This window comes from Stegostoma tigrinum, unplaced genomic scaffold, assembly GCF_030684315.1.
Source record: "Stegostoma tigrinum isolate sSteTig4 unplaced genomic scaffold, sSteTig4.hap1 scaffold_112, whole genome shotgun sequence".
Classification (NCBI taxonomy): Eukaryota; Metazoa; Chordata; class Chondrichthyes; order Orectolobiformes; family Stegostomatidae; genus Stegostoma; species Stegostoma tigrinum.
The window spans coordinates 327,054-343,425 of NW_026728063.1; the positions used below are offsets into that span (position 1 = coordinate 327,054).

Here is a 16,372-nt window from a genome sequence, read left to right on the forward strand (position 1 = left end):
CACATATCTGACCACATGTTTAGGAGGTCTTTCAGTGTGATGGAAGTGGTCTTGGCCTTGAGAACACCAGCATTCCTTTCTCCAGTTCCTTTCCCACACTTCAACTTCTTGTCTGGTTCTGTTGAAGAATTATGTGCCTTCATACAGGAGATTCACCAAGTTGGTTTCTTCTGAATGGGGATATCCCATACTTTGACCTCGATGTAGTATTTCTTGAAGGAACATTTCAAGGTCTTTGAAATGCTTCCTTTTACTTCTTGATCAGATGCCTTCCTTGAGTTGGCAAAAATTTACTTTGGTAGTCATAACTTAGGCATCCAAAGTACATGGCCAGCCCAATGGGGTTTGTTTCAAATCATCATGGCATCAATGCTGATGCTAGGAGGTTTTTCCTCCTAGCTGATGTGGAGAATCCATGACAAAACTGTGCTGAAAGGGTCTTGAACTGGCAGCTCTGTGTTATCCAGGTTTCACAGTCATATAGAAGAGGCTGAACGATGCATGCCTTGAACTCAAGGATCTTGCGATCAGCACAGATGTCACAATTGTGCATTCTCATCCTCTGGAGTCCAAAGGTGCCACTCGCAGATTGGACGTAATGTTAGAATCTCTGTATCGATGTCAGCCTTAAAAGAGAGAGAGCGTCCCATCTAAGGGAAATGTTCTACATTTGGGAGGATTTCTCTCTTAATTTTGATGAAAAGATGGGCCACAACTTGACAGATTGGTAAAGGATTTGAGTCATCTTGAGGTTCGAACACAGAACATAACAGCGCAGTACAGGCCCTTTCGGCCTTGATGTTGTGAAACCAACCTGAAGCCCATCAAAACTACACTATTCCATTATCATCCATATGTTTATCCAACGACCATTTAAATGCCCTTAAAGTTGGCAAGTCTACTACTGTTGCAGGCAGGGCATTCCATGCCGTTACTACTCTCTGAGGAAAGAACCTACCTCTGGCTTCTGTCCTATATCTATCACCCCTCAATTTAAAGCTATGCCCCACCGTGTCAAACATGGCCATCCGAGCCAAACGACTCTCACTGTCCATCCTATCTCATGCTCTGATCATCTTGTATGGTTCTATTAAGTCGCCTCTTAATCTTCTTCTCTCGAACGAAAACAGCCTCAAGTCCCTCAGCCTTTCCTCATAACGCCTTCCCTCCATACCAGGCAACATCCTGGTAAATCTCCTCTGCACCCTTTCCAACGCTTCCACATCCTTCCTATGATGCGGCGACCAGAACTGTACGTAATACTCCGAGTGCGGCTGCACCAGAGTTTTGTACAGCTGCAACATGCCCTCATGGCTCCGAAACTCAATCCCTCTACCAATGAAGCCTAACACACGGTATGCCTTCCGAACAACCCCATCAACCTGGGTGGCAAATTTAAGGTTGAGGCTAATTCTTCAGTATACTTCTGCAAAGGCCTTAAGGGAGATTTGAAGACTTCTGCGAGCGGAAATGACGTTGTGAACCACATACTGAAGCTCCATAAGCGAGGTCAGTGTCATTTTCTTCTGTGATTTTAACTGGTTGAGGTGAAAAGGTTTTCCATCCATCCTGTCCAGGCCACTGGGAAGCTTGTTCTTGATGAGATTAAGAATGGTGGTGACAACGCTGGAGAAAAGAGTGGGCATGAGCCTCAACTTGACCTCAAAGAGCTTCTGCACAACATTGTATTTCTGGTATTGAAGCCTGATTTAAGCTGTTGGCCTTTTATCATTTTAGCAAACTACTTCAACTTTGAGGGCAGATTGTATTTAAATGGTTAAATCCCTAAGTTTCCACAGATCGGAATAATTCTATCAAGTGGAACAATGTATTACTCACTGAAGTGCAGTACTCCACCATTGGGTAATCTAACTTGTGCCCCTTGGATGTGCGTCCCGAAAAGAAACAGCTTCGGCAGATGTCATAATTTCAGTGTTTGAGGCTGCGGCACCTATTAAGGAAGAACAAGAAGTAAGAGAAATGTTCATTTTTGTTTGGATATTTTTAACCATCCAAGGAATGCAAGTTAAGTAGTTAAATTATGTATTTTTTTTTATTTTGAAGAAACGGCAAAATTGTGTGGGGAGAAGCAAATGCTAGGTCAGTCGAGGAAAACTGTCCCAACTCCCCCAGTCAATTTTCATAATGGGATATCCCATCCCTGGAATTATTTAAATTGCTTCTGCGCTGCAACGTTCCCATAGTATGGAAGGTTTTCATCTGCCACGGTGGCATAAACCTATTTAGAAGTAACCTTGCCAGAATCTTCCTGGAAAAGGTAAATCTGACGAGCAGCGATTGTAACATGTGAAGCTGTAAAGGCAACACTGAAGGAGGAGGACACACATTTTCAGCTCAGACAGCAGAAGGGAAGTACTCCAGGGAAAGAGAAGAAATAGCGAAGAAATAAACTGCAATAATGGCTGAGTCACAGTGGTATAGTGGCAATATCATTAAGCTAAATGCTCTGGAGAATGTAGGTTCATGTTCCAACACTGTAGCTGGTCAAATTTACATTTCATTAAAAAATACTCAGAACTAAAAGTTATTTCCAGCAACACTATCATGAAACTATCAACAAATGTTGGTAAAAACCCATCCGATTCACTCATGTCCTTTCGGGGAGTATTCGATCATCCTTACACCACTACATGTGGCTGCAGAGCCACAGCAATGTAGGTAGCTCTGAACCACCCTCCCAGCCATCCACTCAGTTCAACGGCAATTAGTGAAGGACAACAAATGATAACTTCACTAGTGATAGCCAAATCCCTTGCAAGAATGGAAAATGTTCTCATGAAATGGAAGGACTTGATCAATGTAGTGTGAAATTATCAACAGATGATTGCATAGAACTGCATACAGAATGTAGGTCATCAATACGATGAGATGGTGCAAAACAGAGGATATTGCCTTCAGGATTCCTGTCATGAAGCCAAACTCTGAGACTCAGCAAGCACTCAAATGTGTGAGCAGAAACTAAATAGCCATGAAAACCAACATAAAAGTACAAACAGCAGGCTCTTAAAATTTTTGGAGATATGCAAGGCAATATTAAATTATGCACTGAAGTGGTTAAGTTCAGTTAATCCTCTTGTAAATAGCACTGCTAACAGGAAACTCACTGTCAATTACAGATTAGTCCAGAATTTTCAAGGCAATAGATAAAGTGAAGCAGAATACCAGTTTCCGTGAGGAACAAACATAATTTGGAAGTTAAAGGGATGAAAGGAATTACTTTTCTGAACAACATTCGGAAGAAACACAGACAGACGGTTGATTGAGAAGATGAAACATGAGAAGATGAAACATGAGAAGATGGTAAGGAAAGAAATAGATTTGGAAGCAACAGTGTGGTAGAATTGTGGAAGTTCACTGGCCTCACGCAACATCAGGAACCAATACATTTGATCTTTAGAGAACAGAATGTCAGAGAAGGGGGGCTCTCTTCCCAAATGGTCAGGCTTACAAAATGTAGGAAAAAGGCTGCCTTCCTCTTGGTGCTTCTCACTGGATGAACACGCGAGGAAAGTTGTGCTTTTTGGTTGCGGACCTATTGGTGGTTGGTTCATTCATATCAGGCAGATTCTCCAACAGCGGGTGAAGGTGTGGTCACAGTCTTCGCTCGGGGCAACTGAATCTATTCCTCTTCTTTGTTCTTTCATGCAAGTTTTGTGTTTGGATTACTGATTGCGGCTACAAAATCTCCTATCTGTCCCTCGAACTGTCAAGTCTGCGATCACTCACATCCTGTTTACCTCACCCTTTTCCGCCGTGTCCCAGAGCCAATTACACTTTACTTTAAAGTAATTTTAAGTCCAAATCACAGTAAAAGGAAGCCATTTGGTCCATCATGTTTGAACTAGATCTCCAAATACATATCACAAATTAGTGCCTTTTCCTTAACCTGCACATTATTTCTCTTTAATTAATCAACTAGTGCTTTCTTGCATCTTTTACTGAAACTGCCTCCTCTAGGTAATGCATTCTATAGACTGTGATAAAACTATTTCTTACACTGCAGTTACTTCTTTAATCAATCACTTCAAACCTCTGCATCTTATTCTCAATTCTGTCACAAGTAGCAAAGTCTTCCCCTCGTCTACTCTGACCAGACCTCAAATGATTTTGCAAGATTCAAAATAATCTCTTCTAAGTCTCAACATCTTCGAGGAAAGCTGTCCCAATTCCTCTAATCAATTTTCATAATGAGATATCTCAACCCTGGAATCGTTATTGTAAATTGGTCCTGCTCTGTCTCTCTCCAACATTTTCACAAAGTTCCCTTCGCACGGAAGGTTTTCATTCGCCATGGTGGTATAAACCTATTCAGAAGTAACCTTGCCAGAATCTTCCCAGCAATGCAAAGGCTGGTGATCCCATGGTTCTTTGAGCAATCTGACATTTCTCCTTCAGTTTTGTACAAGATATGGCATCTTAAAGATTCTGTGAAATCCTGCCCTGTTCCTCATAGTCCATGAAAAGCTAGACAGAGAGTTGTTTGATCAGATCAATGGCAGTAACACGCACCTTCTCCAAGATGGCCAATCTTAGAAATGTAGGAGAATAGTTCACCAAAAAGGTTCAATTTACCCCTTAGAAATCCTGTCCAAATCTGCAATTTAATTTACTAGTTGTGGACAAGAAGTTTTATCGATCATTTAGCAACAACACAGCAATCACTTTCATAGGATGCACACACACTGATTACAGGACTAATAAAAAGGCCTTTCTGTAAATTCCCAATAATTGCAAATTACAGAACCAACCGGAAGTCGAGTCACAATCCGTTCTGAGCCACAGTGTCTGTGATCAATGCAACTGCGAACAAAATACCAAAAGCATGCAGCACTCACCTCTCACAAAAAATTAAGGTAAAGAAGTTGATACTTAATTTGTCCTAATTACTTCTCTGGTCCATGAATTTGTTCGGGTTTTGTGATGATCTCAGTTGTGTTGTTGACTGATGGAGTTTCTAATAGAACATCTAAAGTAAAAGCTTTCTTTAAAAACTAACTCCCTCTAACTTTCTGCTGGTTTGCACATCTCACCTGAAACCTACGAGTGGGTACTCTTTGCAGATGTTACACTTAGCCTGATGTTTTGCAGTTTCAGCAGCTGCCACACGGTGTCGAACAGGCAGCCACACCATGGACTGAGGCTCCAATCTCATCCACTCTACAAAGTGTTTAACATCAATCTCTGGTTTGTTCTGGCCCTAGAAGAAAATAAAAGATCAGCTGCATGATTAATTATGTCAAGTTTACATCCGCTATCCTCAGACATATCTAATACACTATCATTGGGGTTTCTGAAATTGTTTTTATTAAATTAATGATTAAAAACATTGACTATTTATAAACATGATAGCCTTGGATTAGTGGTGGTACATGTTGGCCTCTGGAACTAATTCAAACCGAAAATGAGCACAAAATTCATACTGGCAAGTAGACCCGCTTGACCTTCTGAAGTGGCGCAGAGCACACTTACATGTTGGAAGCAACTGCGGACACTTGGTTCAATGTTGCTGCCTCCAAATGAAGGTACCTCACCCAGCTGCCGAGGGATCTGGACTGCATTGTGAAGCAAAAGGCTCAGGCTTTGTTGGTCACATAATTCTGTGGGTTCAGCTCCTTGTTTGAAGAGGTCTGCAAAAGTTATCCATAAGAAAAAACTTGATATTCTGAAACTTAAGGGAGGTAGTTAAGAGTTCAATACATCCAATATATCTTCCTCAATTGCCTTGCTTTGTAAATTATCTTAAAACATTATTTTATGATCTTGATTGGCTATTTGCAAACAACTGTGGAAACAAAAACTTCTGTTTCTTGGCACCAATGGACAATGTATGTTGTATGATTCTCCAAGGAAGTCATTTCTTTCTTGATTGTAAATCTCAAACCTCTCTAATATCTCCTCGTTCTTTTCACAGAGATAATCTTTGTGTGGACCTGGAAAACATGGGCACTGTCCTCAATGAATATTTTGTGTCAATCTTTACAATGGAAAAGGACACTGCAAGTATTGATATCAGGGCAGAGGACCTAGGAACATCAGAAGTTTAGACATCGGAAGATGCAGCTGGTTCAGCAAATTTAAAAGTGGATACATCTACAGGCCGAACTGAAATGTATACCAGCGAGCAAGGGAAGTGAGGGAGGAGATATTTGGGCCCCTGTCAGCAATTTTCAAACCCTTGTCAATCACACGTGAAGTCATGAAGGACGATGAACATTGTCCTACGATGAACAAATGGAGAGAGGAACAGACCAGGAAATTAAAGGCCAGTCAGAATAATCTCAGCACTGGAGAAGCTATAAAGAGGCATTCTTAGGGGTAGAATGTACTTGCATGAACTAATCAGGGATAGTCAGTATGGATTTGTTAAGGTGAGGTCACGTTTCAGAAATTTGATCCTTTTTTGAGGAGATGTTGGAGTGTTGATGAGCTTATGCATTCGATGTGGACTTAGTAAAGCCCCCCTTGGCAGACTGATCAAGAAAGCAACAGTCAACGGGATCAAAGGCAAAGAGGCACGCTGGAGCCAAAACTGGCTGAGGCAGAGAGCACAGGGTGATTGATGGTAGAGGGATATCTATTTGACAGGATGTTTGCTTTGAGTGGGGTTGTGCAGGGCTTGCCACAAGGACCCTTGAAATTTGTCAACGAGATTCATCATTTTGGCTTAAACACAGTATGTATGACCGTGTTGCTAGCGAATGACTAATTTAGTGAGGAGGATATCGACGGAATGGTCATGTAAATAACAGCCATGGGATCAAAGGCAAAGTGGTACACTGGACCCAAAATTGGTTGACAGACAGAAAGAATAAACTTCAGGAGGAGATCAGCACACTGGTCAGCTGGACACAGCAATTGGAACTCAACCAGGAAAAGTGTGAGCTGACGAACTCGGGAGGGCTAACAAGGCAAGGGATCACACTATGAAGGGTGTGATCCTGGACATTACTGAAAAAACCAAGATGCTGCCTGGGCTGGGGGTTCTCATGGAATCATAGAGTACAGAAGAGGTCCTACGGCCCACTAAGGCTGTACCTCTAAAAACACACTGCGACATATACTAGTCCCATTTTTACACACTAGACCATTCTCAAAAATATTATGCCATTACAAGTGCTCATCCAAGTACTTTTCAAAGGGTGTGAGGTTTCCTGTTTCAACTTCCCTCCCAGGCAATGCATTCCAGACCTTTGCCACACTCTGGATGAAAACGATTTTCCTCAAACCTCCGCTAAATTTCCCGTGTTTCTCTTTAACATTATGCCCTACCGTTATTGATGATTTAACTAATGGGAACAATGCTTTCTACTCAACCTATCTTTACCTCTCATAATCTTATATGCCTCTATCAGGACCTCCACTCAACCCCGAAAACTTCTCTGCTTCACAGAAAATGATCTGAATTTTTCCAGCCTTTCTTCACAGCTAAAATGCTCCAACACATGCAACATCCTTTTCATTCCCTCCAGTGCAATCACATCCTTCCTGATGGGTGGTGACCAAAATGCCACACACAACTCCAGCTGTGGCCTAACCAAACTTTTAAACAGCACAAAGTGACCTCCCCACTCTTACCATCTGATAAAGGGAGATGTCCCATATGTCTTTGTAACAACCCTTACTAGCCTGACCTGACCCCTTCAGGAATTTATGAACTAGCACCCTAGGATCCCTTTTCTCCTCTCAGCTTCCCAGTGTCCTGCTATGCATTAGATTTAGACTTAGGTTTTATTATCACACATATTCAATACAGGGTACAGGAGTGCAATGCCACCTCAGACGGTGCCATCTCAGGTACAAAGTACCTCGGTACGAAATTTCAGTTGCAAATGTAGAAAATTTATCCATCCTTCTTTACTCAGTCGTAGGGGAGTGGAACGCAAAGCCGGAGAGGGTAGTGGAGTCGGCCTCATTAGGGGCATTTAATCGGCCATGAGACAAGTACATGGATGACAGTATAAGGTAGTGGTGGAGGTGAGACAGACCTTGGGATGAGGGTAATAGTTCGGGACAACATCGTGGGCCAAAGGGCCTGTACTGAGCTGTACCGTTCCATGCTCTATGTTATAAAAATAATTGAATACGTTAAAAAGTTCAGCACTACAGTCTTCTTAGTATAACAGTAGAAAAATAAAAACAAAAGTTTAAAAAGTCAAACATTACAGTCCTTTCTTAAGCCACGAGTTTTCAGACACTCTGACCGAGGCTTCCCCCATGACGGTTCGTATTCCCCTGCGCTGGGCTAAGGCCCGCCCATCCTTGCCGGTGGACTTCACTGCTGACTGCCGTTGCTGACCTCCATCGGGCACAACAGGCTTTGCCACATTAAGTACTCTCTTATCTTAATCCTTCTTCAGGCTATATCAATCTGCCACTGACCTGCCCAGCTGACCGATGCCAAGATTGAAGCAGACAAGGGGAACTGGTAAAGATGTTTAAGATTTTGAAGGGCATAGAAAGGATAACTGGAAGCTGCTTTTTCCATTCGTAGACATGTCAATACACAGGGGGCATAGATTGAAGTTCACAGGTAGAAAGCTAAGAGGGGAGTTGAGGAGAACCTATTTTCCCAGTGTGGTGGGAGTCCTGAGCTCACTGACTGAAAGTGTGGCTGATTCAGAAAGTGTCTGAATATTTAAGTATTTAGATATTCACTTGTGTTGCCGTAGGCTCCAGGGCTATGAGCCAAAGTGAGTTCGATGCAGACAGATCTTTGTTGAGCAGTGCAGGAACTACGGACCGCATGGCCTCCTCCTGTGCAAAAAACATCCATGAGACTATAATTACACAGCTTTTCTTTGAGGCATTTCTCCACTTGACTGATTCTTTGTAAATGCAAGGCCGATAAAATAAATCCTTTTCTTTAAAGCTTCCATCTCACTGAGAAAGCTTCAGGCCAATTTGATAATCTGCTCTCAAAAATTTGCTCATATTTTGATAGTTATGACAAATTCTACTATCAGGGCTGACACAATCCACAACATTCTAAATCAATCAATAATATTCCAGAAAGATGATCATTTGCCTATCCGACCAATTTTAACTGTTGCTTTAAAAAATAGAGAAATAAATCTGGATCTGTCAAAAACTAATCAGTTCTTCCTTGGACCATACCCGTACGTACCAGCTTTCAATGAAATATGCCCATTAGTTTGTGAGATACATTGCTGACCAACAGAACAACAAATGGGCAAAAACATTACCTCACATTCAGTGTTATCACTTCTGCAAGTGAGCAGAAGAGTCATACAGCACTTCCAAATCTTTTTCCCAGTGCGAATGATGAAAACATTATTGGTCACAAAAACAGCCGCGAAGGTTAGTGCCTTTGAGAAACAATAGCATCATACATATGTAGCGCATCATTTATCTTGCAGGAATGCACTGTGCACATTCTGCACAGACCAAGTTATGACTTAACACTCATGTGGCAGTGACTAAATACAGAAATATACTAATACAGCAAACCTTTTGTTAAACAGCACCTGCGGTACCAGGAATGAGCTGAATAATCAAAAATTCCAGTTGATCAATAGGTCCACACATGCAAAAAACACACACTCAGTAATAGGAACATAATGCATGGGATATACACATTGTATCAGTGATAATGGGAACTGCAGATGCTGGAGAATCCAAGATAATAAAATCTGAGGCTGGATGAACACAGCAGGCCCAGCAGCATCTCAGGAGCACAAAAGCTGACGTTTCGGGCCTAGACCCTTCATCAGATGAAGGGTCTAGGCCCGAAACATCAGCTTTTGTGCTCCTGAGATGCTGCTGGGCCTGCTGTGTTCATCCAGCCTCACATTTTATTATCTGGGATATACACATCACTGTTCTCCCTCATTTACAGCATAAATGACTTCAGTAATGAGGCAACTTTGCCTCAATTAAAACTTACTGGCAGAGTGCCTTTTCACTTGCATCCTCACCATACATCACAAGATGATGAGAATACAGTCAACATCTGGTGTATAATTTTTGTCAGTTTATTGAGTGTGCTAGTTTGTTGAACAAAGTTTACATACAGTTAAATCTACAGTTTACATGTGTATCAGCAATGATAGATTTAGTACTGACACTTGTATTTTTCCTCCAGATGACCCTTGTAGAGTCACGTCAAGCCAATTTTCAAAGAAAGCACTCTGATTCTTCCACTCATACTTCTGGAAAAGGAAGTTGCAGAAGGTCACTGACTGACTTTACTTATTTGAATACAGCGTAAGGTACATAGAACATCGAACAGTACAGGCCCTTCAGCCCACAATGTTGTGCCGAACTTTTACCCTAAACCTCAGGTCTATCTAACTCCACCCCTATCTTATATGACCATCCATATGCCTGTCTAATAGTCACTTAAATGCCCCGAATGAGGCCGACTCCGCAACCCACTCCAGCTGAAACAAAGATCTCTTTGAATTGTCATTTGTCACACATGTATTGAATCAAAAAACAAATTTCTCACTTCCATAGATTTCTGTAGCATCTTAATATGATTTGTGAAGATTAATACTTCACCCGATCATTTTATAAATACAACTTTAAACAAAATGCCACTATATGGAACTTGTATGTTGGTATTTGTGCAGATGCCAATTCAGTTTGTGTGATCTGTTTCGATGCAACGAGTGATAAACACTTCGAATAAAATGGTTGAGAGCAGTGTATGTGAGATTTAATACCATGCTTTATCTACAGATAGTCCATCTGCAGGTAGTTATTCATGAGACTCAACTGACATCATGTCTCAGAGGAGCTTGTGACCTCTGGGTTAGGTGTTGTTTGACCATTGCCTACTGGTCACTGGTTGAGAGGAAAGAGAACTACTAGCTGCTATCCATTTTCAACAAGTGATCATGATAATCTACCTGCGTTTCAACGTCCCATCAACATGCAAGAATTGTTGCTCGAAGAGGCTTCTGTGTAACAAACAGGAGCAGAATCAAGATCAGCCATGTTGTTTTCCCTATCTGAACAAGCTGCCAACACCAGAAATATGGGACCGTCTTAATCATTCTTATACAATTAACTTTTACAATAGACAACAGGTGCAGAAGTAGGCCATTCGGCCCTTCGAGCCAGCACCACCATTCATTATAATCATGGTTGATCATCCACAATCAGTATCCTGTCCCTGCCTTATCCCCATAACCCTCGATTCCACTGTCTTTAAGAGCTCTATCCATCTCTTTCTTGAAACTATCCAGAGACTTGGCCTCCACTGCCTTCTGGGGCAGAGCATTCCATACATCCACTGCTCTCTGGGTGAAGAAGTTTTCCCTCAACTCTGTTCTAAATGCCCTACCCCTTATTTTTAAACTGTGTCCTCTGGTTCTGGACTCACACATCAGCGGAAACATGCTTCCTCCCTCCAGAGTATCCAATCCTTTAACAATCTTATACGTCTCAATCAGACACCCTCTCATCCTTCTAAGCCAGGTCCCTGTACAGCTGCAGAAGGACCTCTTTGCTCCTATACTCAATTCCTCTTGTTATGAAGGCCAGCATGCCATTAGCTTTCTTCACTGCCTGCTGTACCTGCATGCTCGCTTTCATTGACTTATGTACACGAACACCTAGATCTTGTTGTACTTCCCCCTTGACCTAACCTGACTCCATTTAGATAGTAATCTGCCTTCCTGTTCTTGTCACCAAAATGGATAACCACACATTTATCCACATGAAACAGCGTCCGCCATGCATCCGTCCACTCAGCTAGCCTGTCCAAGTCACCCTGTATTCTCATAACATCCTCCTCACATTTCACACTGCCACCCAGCTTTGTGTCATTGGCAAATTTGCTAATATTACTTTTAGTGCCTTCATCTGTATCATTAATGTATATTGTAAACAGCTGCGGTCCCAGCACTGAACCTTGTGGTAGCCCACTGGTCACCGCCTGCCATTCCGAAAGGGACCCGTTTATCACTACTCTCTGCTTCCTGTCAGATAGCCAATTTTCAATCCAAGTCAGTATTTTGCCCCAAATACCATGTGCCCTAATTTTGCTCACTAATCTCCTCTGTGGGGCTTTATCAAAGGCTTTCTGAAAGTCCTGGTCCACCCCATCCACTGGCTCTCCCTTGTCCATCTTCACAGTTATATCCTCAAAAAATTCCAGAAGATCAGTCAGGCACAATTTCCCCTTCGTAATTCCTGCTGACTCTGACCTATCCTGTTACGGCTATCCAAATGAGTTGTAATTTCATCTTTTATAATTCACTCCAGCATTGTTCCCACCACTGACGTCCGGCTAACCGATCTATAATTTCCTGTTTTCTCTCTCCCTCCTTTCTTGAAAAGTGGGACAACATCAGCCACCCTCCAATCCGCAGGAACTGATCCTGAATCTAGAGAACATTGGAAAATGATTACCAATGCGTTCACGATTTCCAGAGCCACCTCCTTAAGTACCCTGGGATGCAGACCATCAGGTCCCAGGGACTTATCAGCCTCCAGACCCAACAGTCTATCCAACACCATTTCTTGCCTCACATAAATACCCTTCAATTCATCCATTACCCTAGGTCCTTCAGCCATTATTATATCTGGGGGATTGCTTGTGTCTTCCCGAGTGAAGACAGTTCCAAAGTACCTGCTCAACTCTTCTGCCATTTCCTTGATCCCCATAATAAATTCACTTGTTTCTGTCTTCAAGGGCCCAATTCTAGTCTTAACCATTTTTTTTTTCAACACACCTTTTACTATCCTCCTTGATAATTGGAACTGCAGATGCTGGAGAATCCAAGATAACAAAATGTGGAGCTGGATGAACACGGCAGGCCAAGCAGCATCTCAGGAGCACAAAAGCTGACGTTTCGGGCCTAGACCCTTCACCCAGGCCTGAAACGTCAGCTTTTGTGCTCCTGAGATGCTGCTTGGCCTGCTGTGTTCATCCAGCTCCACACTTTGTTATCCTTACTATCCTCCTTCATATTTTTGGTCAGTTTTCCTTCGTACCTCATTTTTTTCTCCGCGTATTGCCTTTTTAGTGATCTTCTGTTGCTCTTTAAAAGCTTCCCAGTCCTCCGGCATCCCGCTCATCTTTGCTATGTTATACTTCTCTTTTATCTTTAGAGAGTCCTTAACTTCCCTCGTCAGCCACGGCCGCCCCGCCTCCCCTTAGGATCTTTCTTTGGAATGAACTGATCCCGCACCTTTTGCATTATATCCAGAAATACCTGCCATTGTTGTTCCACTGCCATCCCTGCTACGGTATTGAACCATTGAACTTTGGCCAGCTCCTCCCTCATCGCTCCATAGTTCCCTTTCTTCAACTACAATGCTGACACTTCCAATTCTCCGTTCTCCCTCTCAAATTGCTGATTAAAACTTATCATATTATTGTCACTACCTCTAATGGCTTCTTTACTTCAAGGTCCCTGATCAAATCCGGTTCGTTGCACAACACCAGATCCAGAATTGCCTCCTCCCTGGTAGGCTCCATACTGACTCTGCATCTTCTGATTCTACGTCTCCACTCGCAAAGGGCTGAAGATTTTATATTTCTTTACATTCATAATTTCATATCTATTTTACTATTTCTTCTTTCTTTATTATTTCATATTTCTTTACTTCTGACTATTTTAAATACAACAGGTTTTCTTATGCTACATCAGTGACGACATTTCAAAGGTAGTTTAGCTGCCTATAAAGTACTTTTTATGCCTGAGACCATAAAATGAGCGACATAAATGCACTTCTTTCTTTTATTAACTTCTGTCGTTGTGTGTTTCTTTGCCAATGGAGGATTGGCTACAAGTACACAGGGTAATGTAGGTGAAATACATTTCCTATGACAAAATTCCAAACCAAAGTTACGAAATTAGAATAATAAACTATTGGCTGTTTGCAACTGAACACTGTAGATGAGCAAAGGTCACTTAATCAGTAAAGTACTAATTAAGTATGTTCCCGACATGGAGAATACAAATGAAAACTATGGTAATGCTCATAGGAAATTGGACAACGTTCTATTTTATGATCATAGCAATGCCATATCATCAACACATGTTTTAATAGATAATAAGTCACTCCGGGATATTTATTCATTTGTTTTATATCCTCAAGATCATCTTTGCAAATCCTGTGAACAGGGACCACTGAACAGCTTACTTAGCCTTTTTTTTACACCGATAATATCCATGTTTTATCCCTCTCCCCTCGATGTTTGTCTGCAGGAAGATGAGTTAACAGGGGGCTTACAGTTTTAATTTGTACAGATATGTGTCCAATGTTTGTAAATATCTGACTGTAGCTCGAATCTATGCAGTTGTAATAAATAGGCATTCTTGTTAAGAACAGAAATCTGGACCGTGGTCTTCATCAGTTTGGATCTAAAAGACAAGTAAATTAGGGAAACTTACATACTTTTCAAAATCTTCCACATTGGGATTACTCTGGAAACTGCAGGCTCGAATTGCAGCATGGTACCCTTCTGAATGTAACACCTGAAATCACGAAAGTAATAACTTGCTTGAAAATGAACATGGACTCTATGGGTTAAGGTGACACAAGCCCACGAGCTACAACATGGGGAAAAATACAGTGGATGCTATTTTTAATGAACAGTGTGTCAACATCAACTGTTCTGTCTGAGAGTGAAATCTGAGAAATGAAAAGTGAAAACTGCCGGGTTAGAAAGTTCCAGCTACGTGCTTACCTGATGGAAATGCATTGATTGTGATATTAATATATATATATGATTGTTAATTGAGAGTACTGATGAATTTTGCTTTTTGTTTCTGTGATGATCTAAATAATCTATTTGTCAACACAATAAAGTAGATATTGTTATTGTAAAACACCCCTGAAAATCCAAAGAAAATTTCAAGAGGGGCCAAATAAGTAGTGTTGGGGAACAAAGAAATGGCAGAGGAACTGAACAAGTATTTTGCATCAGTCTTCAGGTTGGAAGGCACCAGTAGTAGAACTTTAAGGGAGTCTGAAGCAGAAGTGAGTGTGGTGGCCATCTCAAAGGAGAAGCTGAAGGGTCTGTGTGGAATTTGTACATTCTCCCCATGTCTGCACGGGTCTCCGCCAGGTGCTCTGATTTCCATCCACAGTCCAAAGATGTGCAGGCAAGGTGGATCAGCCATGGCAAATGTGAGCTTGCGGGGAAACAGTACAGGGCTGGGTCTCGGTGGGATGTTCTTTGCGGAGATGGTGCAGACCCAATGGCCTCTTTCCGCTCTGTAGGAATTCTATAATTCCGAGAAGATGGTAAATTACATGGACCAGATGGACTGCCCCCAGAGTTCTGAAGGAGATAAGTGAAAAAACCATGCAGTTATTGGTGATCTTTCAGGAATTACTGGAGTCAGGGTGGGTCCCAAAGGAGTACAAAATGGCAAATATAACGCCCCTGTTTAAAATGGAGGGAGGCAAAAGACAAGAAATTATAGACCTGTTAGCCTGGCGCTGGTCATTAGGTCAGATTTTAGAGTCCATTATTAAGGATGAGGCCGGAGAGTACTTGGAAGTACATGGTAATACTTGGAAATACATGCTAAATTGGGCTGAGAAAACACAACTTTGTCAAGGGAAGGTCTCTGTTAGATTCTTTGAGAATGTAACCAGTGAGTTAAAACAAAAGAGAACCATTGAACTTTATCTGTTTGGATTTCCAGAAAGCCTTTGAGAAGGTCCCACACAGGAGGCTTCAAAATTTTAAAAAATGAGCTTATGGTGTTCGGGAGTAGGTACTGCCACGGACAGAGAATTGGCTAACTGGCGGAATGCACAGAGTGGCAATAAAAGGGTCTTTTTCAGGATGGCAGCCAGCAACTATAGGAGTTCCGCAGTCATCAGAGTTCAGACTACAGCCATTCACATTATACATTAACAATCTGGACAAAGGAACTGATGGTATTGTTGTCCATAGTGGGTTGTTGCTAAGTTTGCAGATGACATTTCGATAGGTGGAAAGGCAGGCAGTGTTGAGGGGGTTGGGAGGTCACAGAGAGTCTTTCGAGAAGTGGCATTACAGGCATAGACTATTTTCTAAATGGGGAAAGGCTTCAGAAATCTGAAGCACAAAGATGCCCCAGTTCAGGATTCTTTTAACATGCAGGTTCAGTTGGCAGTTGGGAAGGCAAATGCAATGTCAGCATTCATTTCAAGACGGCAAAAATACAAGAGCAGAGATGTATTGCTGAGGCTGTGTAAGGCTCTGGTCATATTGCATTTGGAATATTAAGAGCAGTTTTTGGCCATCTGTCTAAGGAAGGATGTGCGGGCCTTTGTCAGGGTCTCGCGGAGGTTCTCAAACATAATCCTGGGGATGAAGGGACTGTCATGTGAGGAGTGGCTGAGAACTCTGGGTCTGTACTCGACGGAGTTTAGAAGG

General features: G+C 42.0%; 1 protein-coding gene across 1 annotated transcript in view; it reads right to left on the minus strand.

The window, feature by feature from the left end:
- Nucleotides 1-1,871: 1,871 nt before the first annotated feature.
- The window catches only part of LOC132207625 (utrophin-like), a 110,141-nt gene continuing 95,640 nt past the window's right edge, over nt 1,872-16,372 (minus strand). The window contains exons 2-4 of the mRNA XM_059643568.1: nt 5,491-5,648; nt 5,052-5,218; nt 1,872-1,951 (exon numbers count right to left, since the gene is read on the minus strand). Coding sequence (XP_059499551.1) covers nt 1,930-1,951; nt 5,052-5,218; nt 5,491-5,648 — 347 coding nt within the window. The 3' untranslated portion in view covers nt 1,872-1,929. The remainder of the gene's footprint in view (nt 1,952-5,051; nt 5,219-5,490; nt 5,649-16,372) is intronic.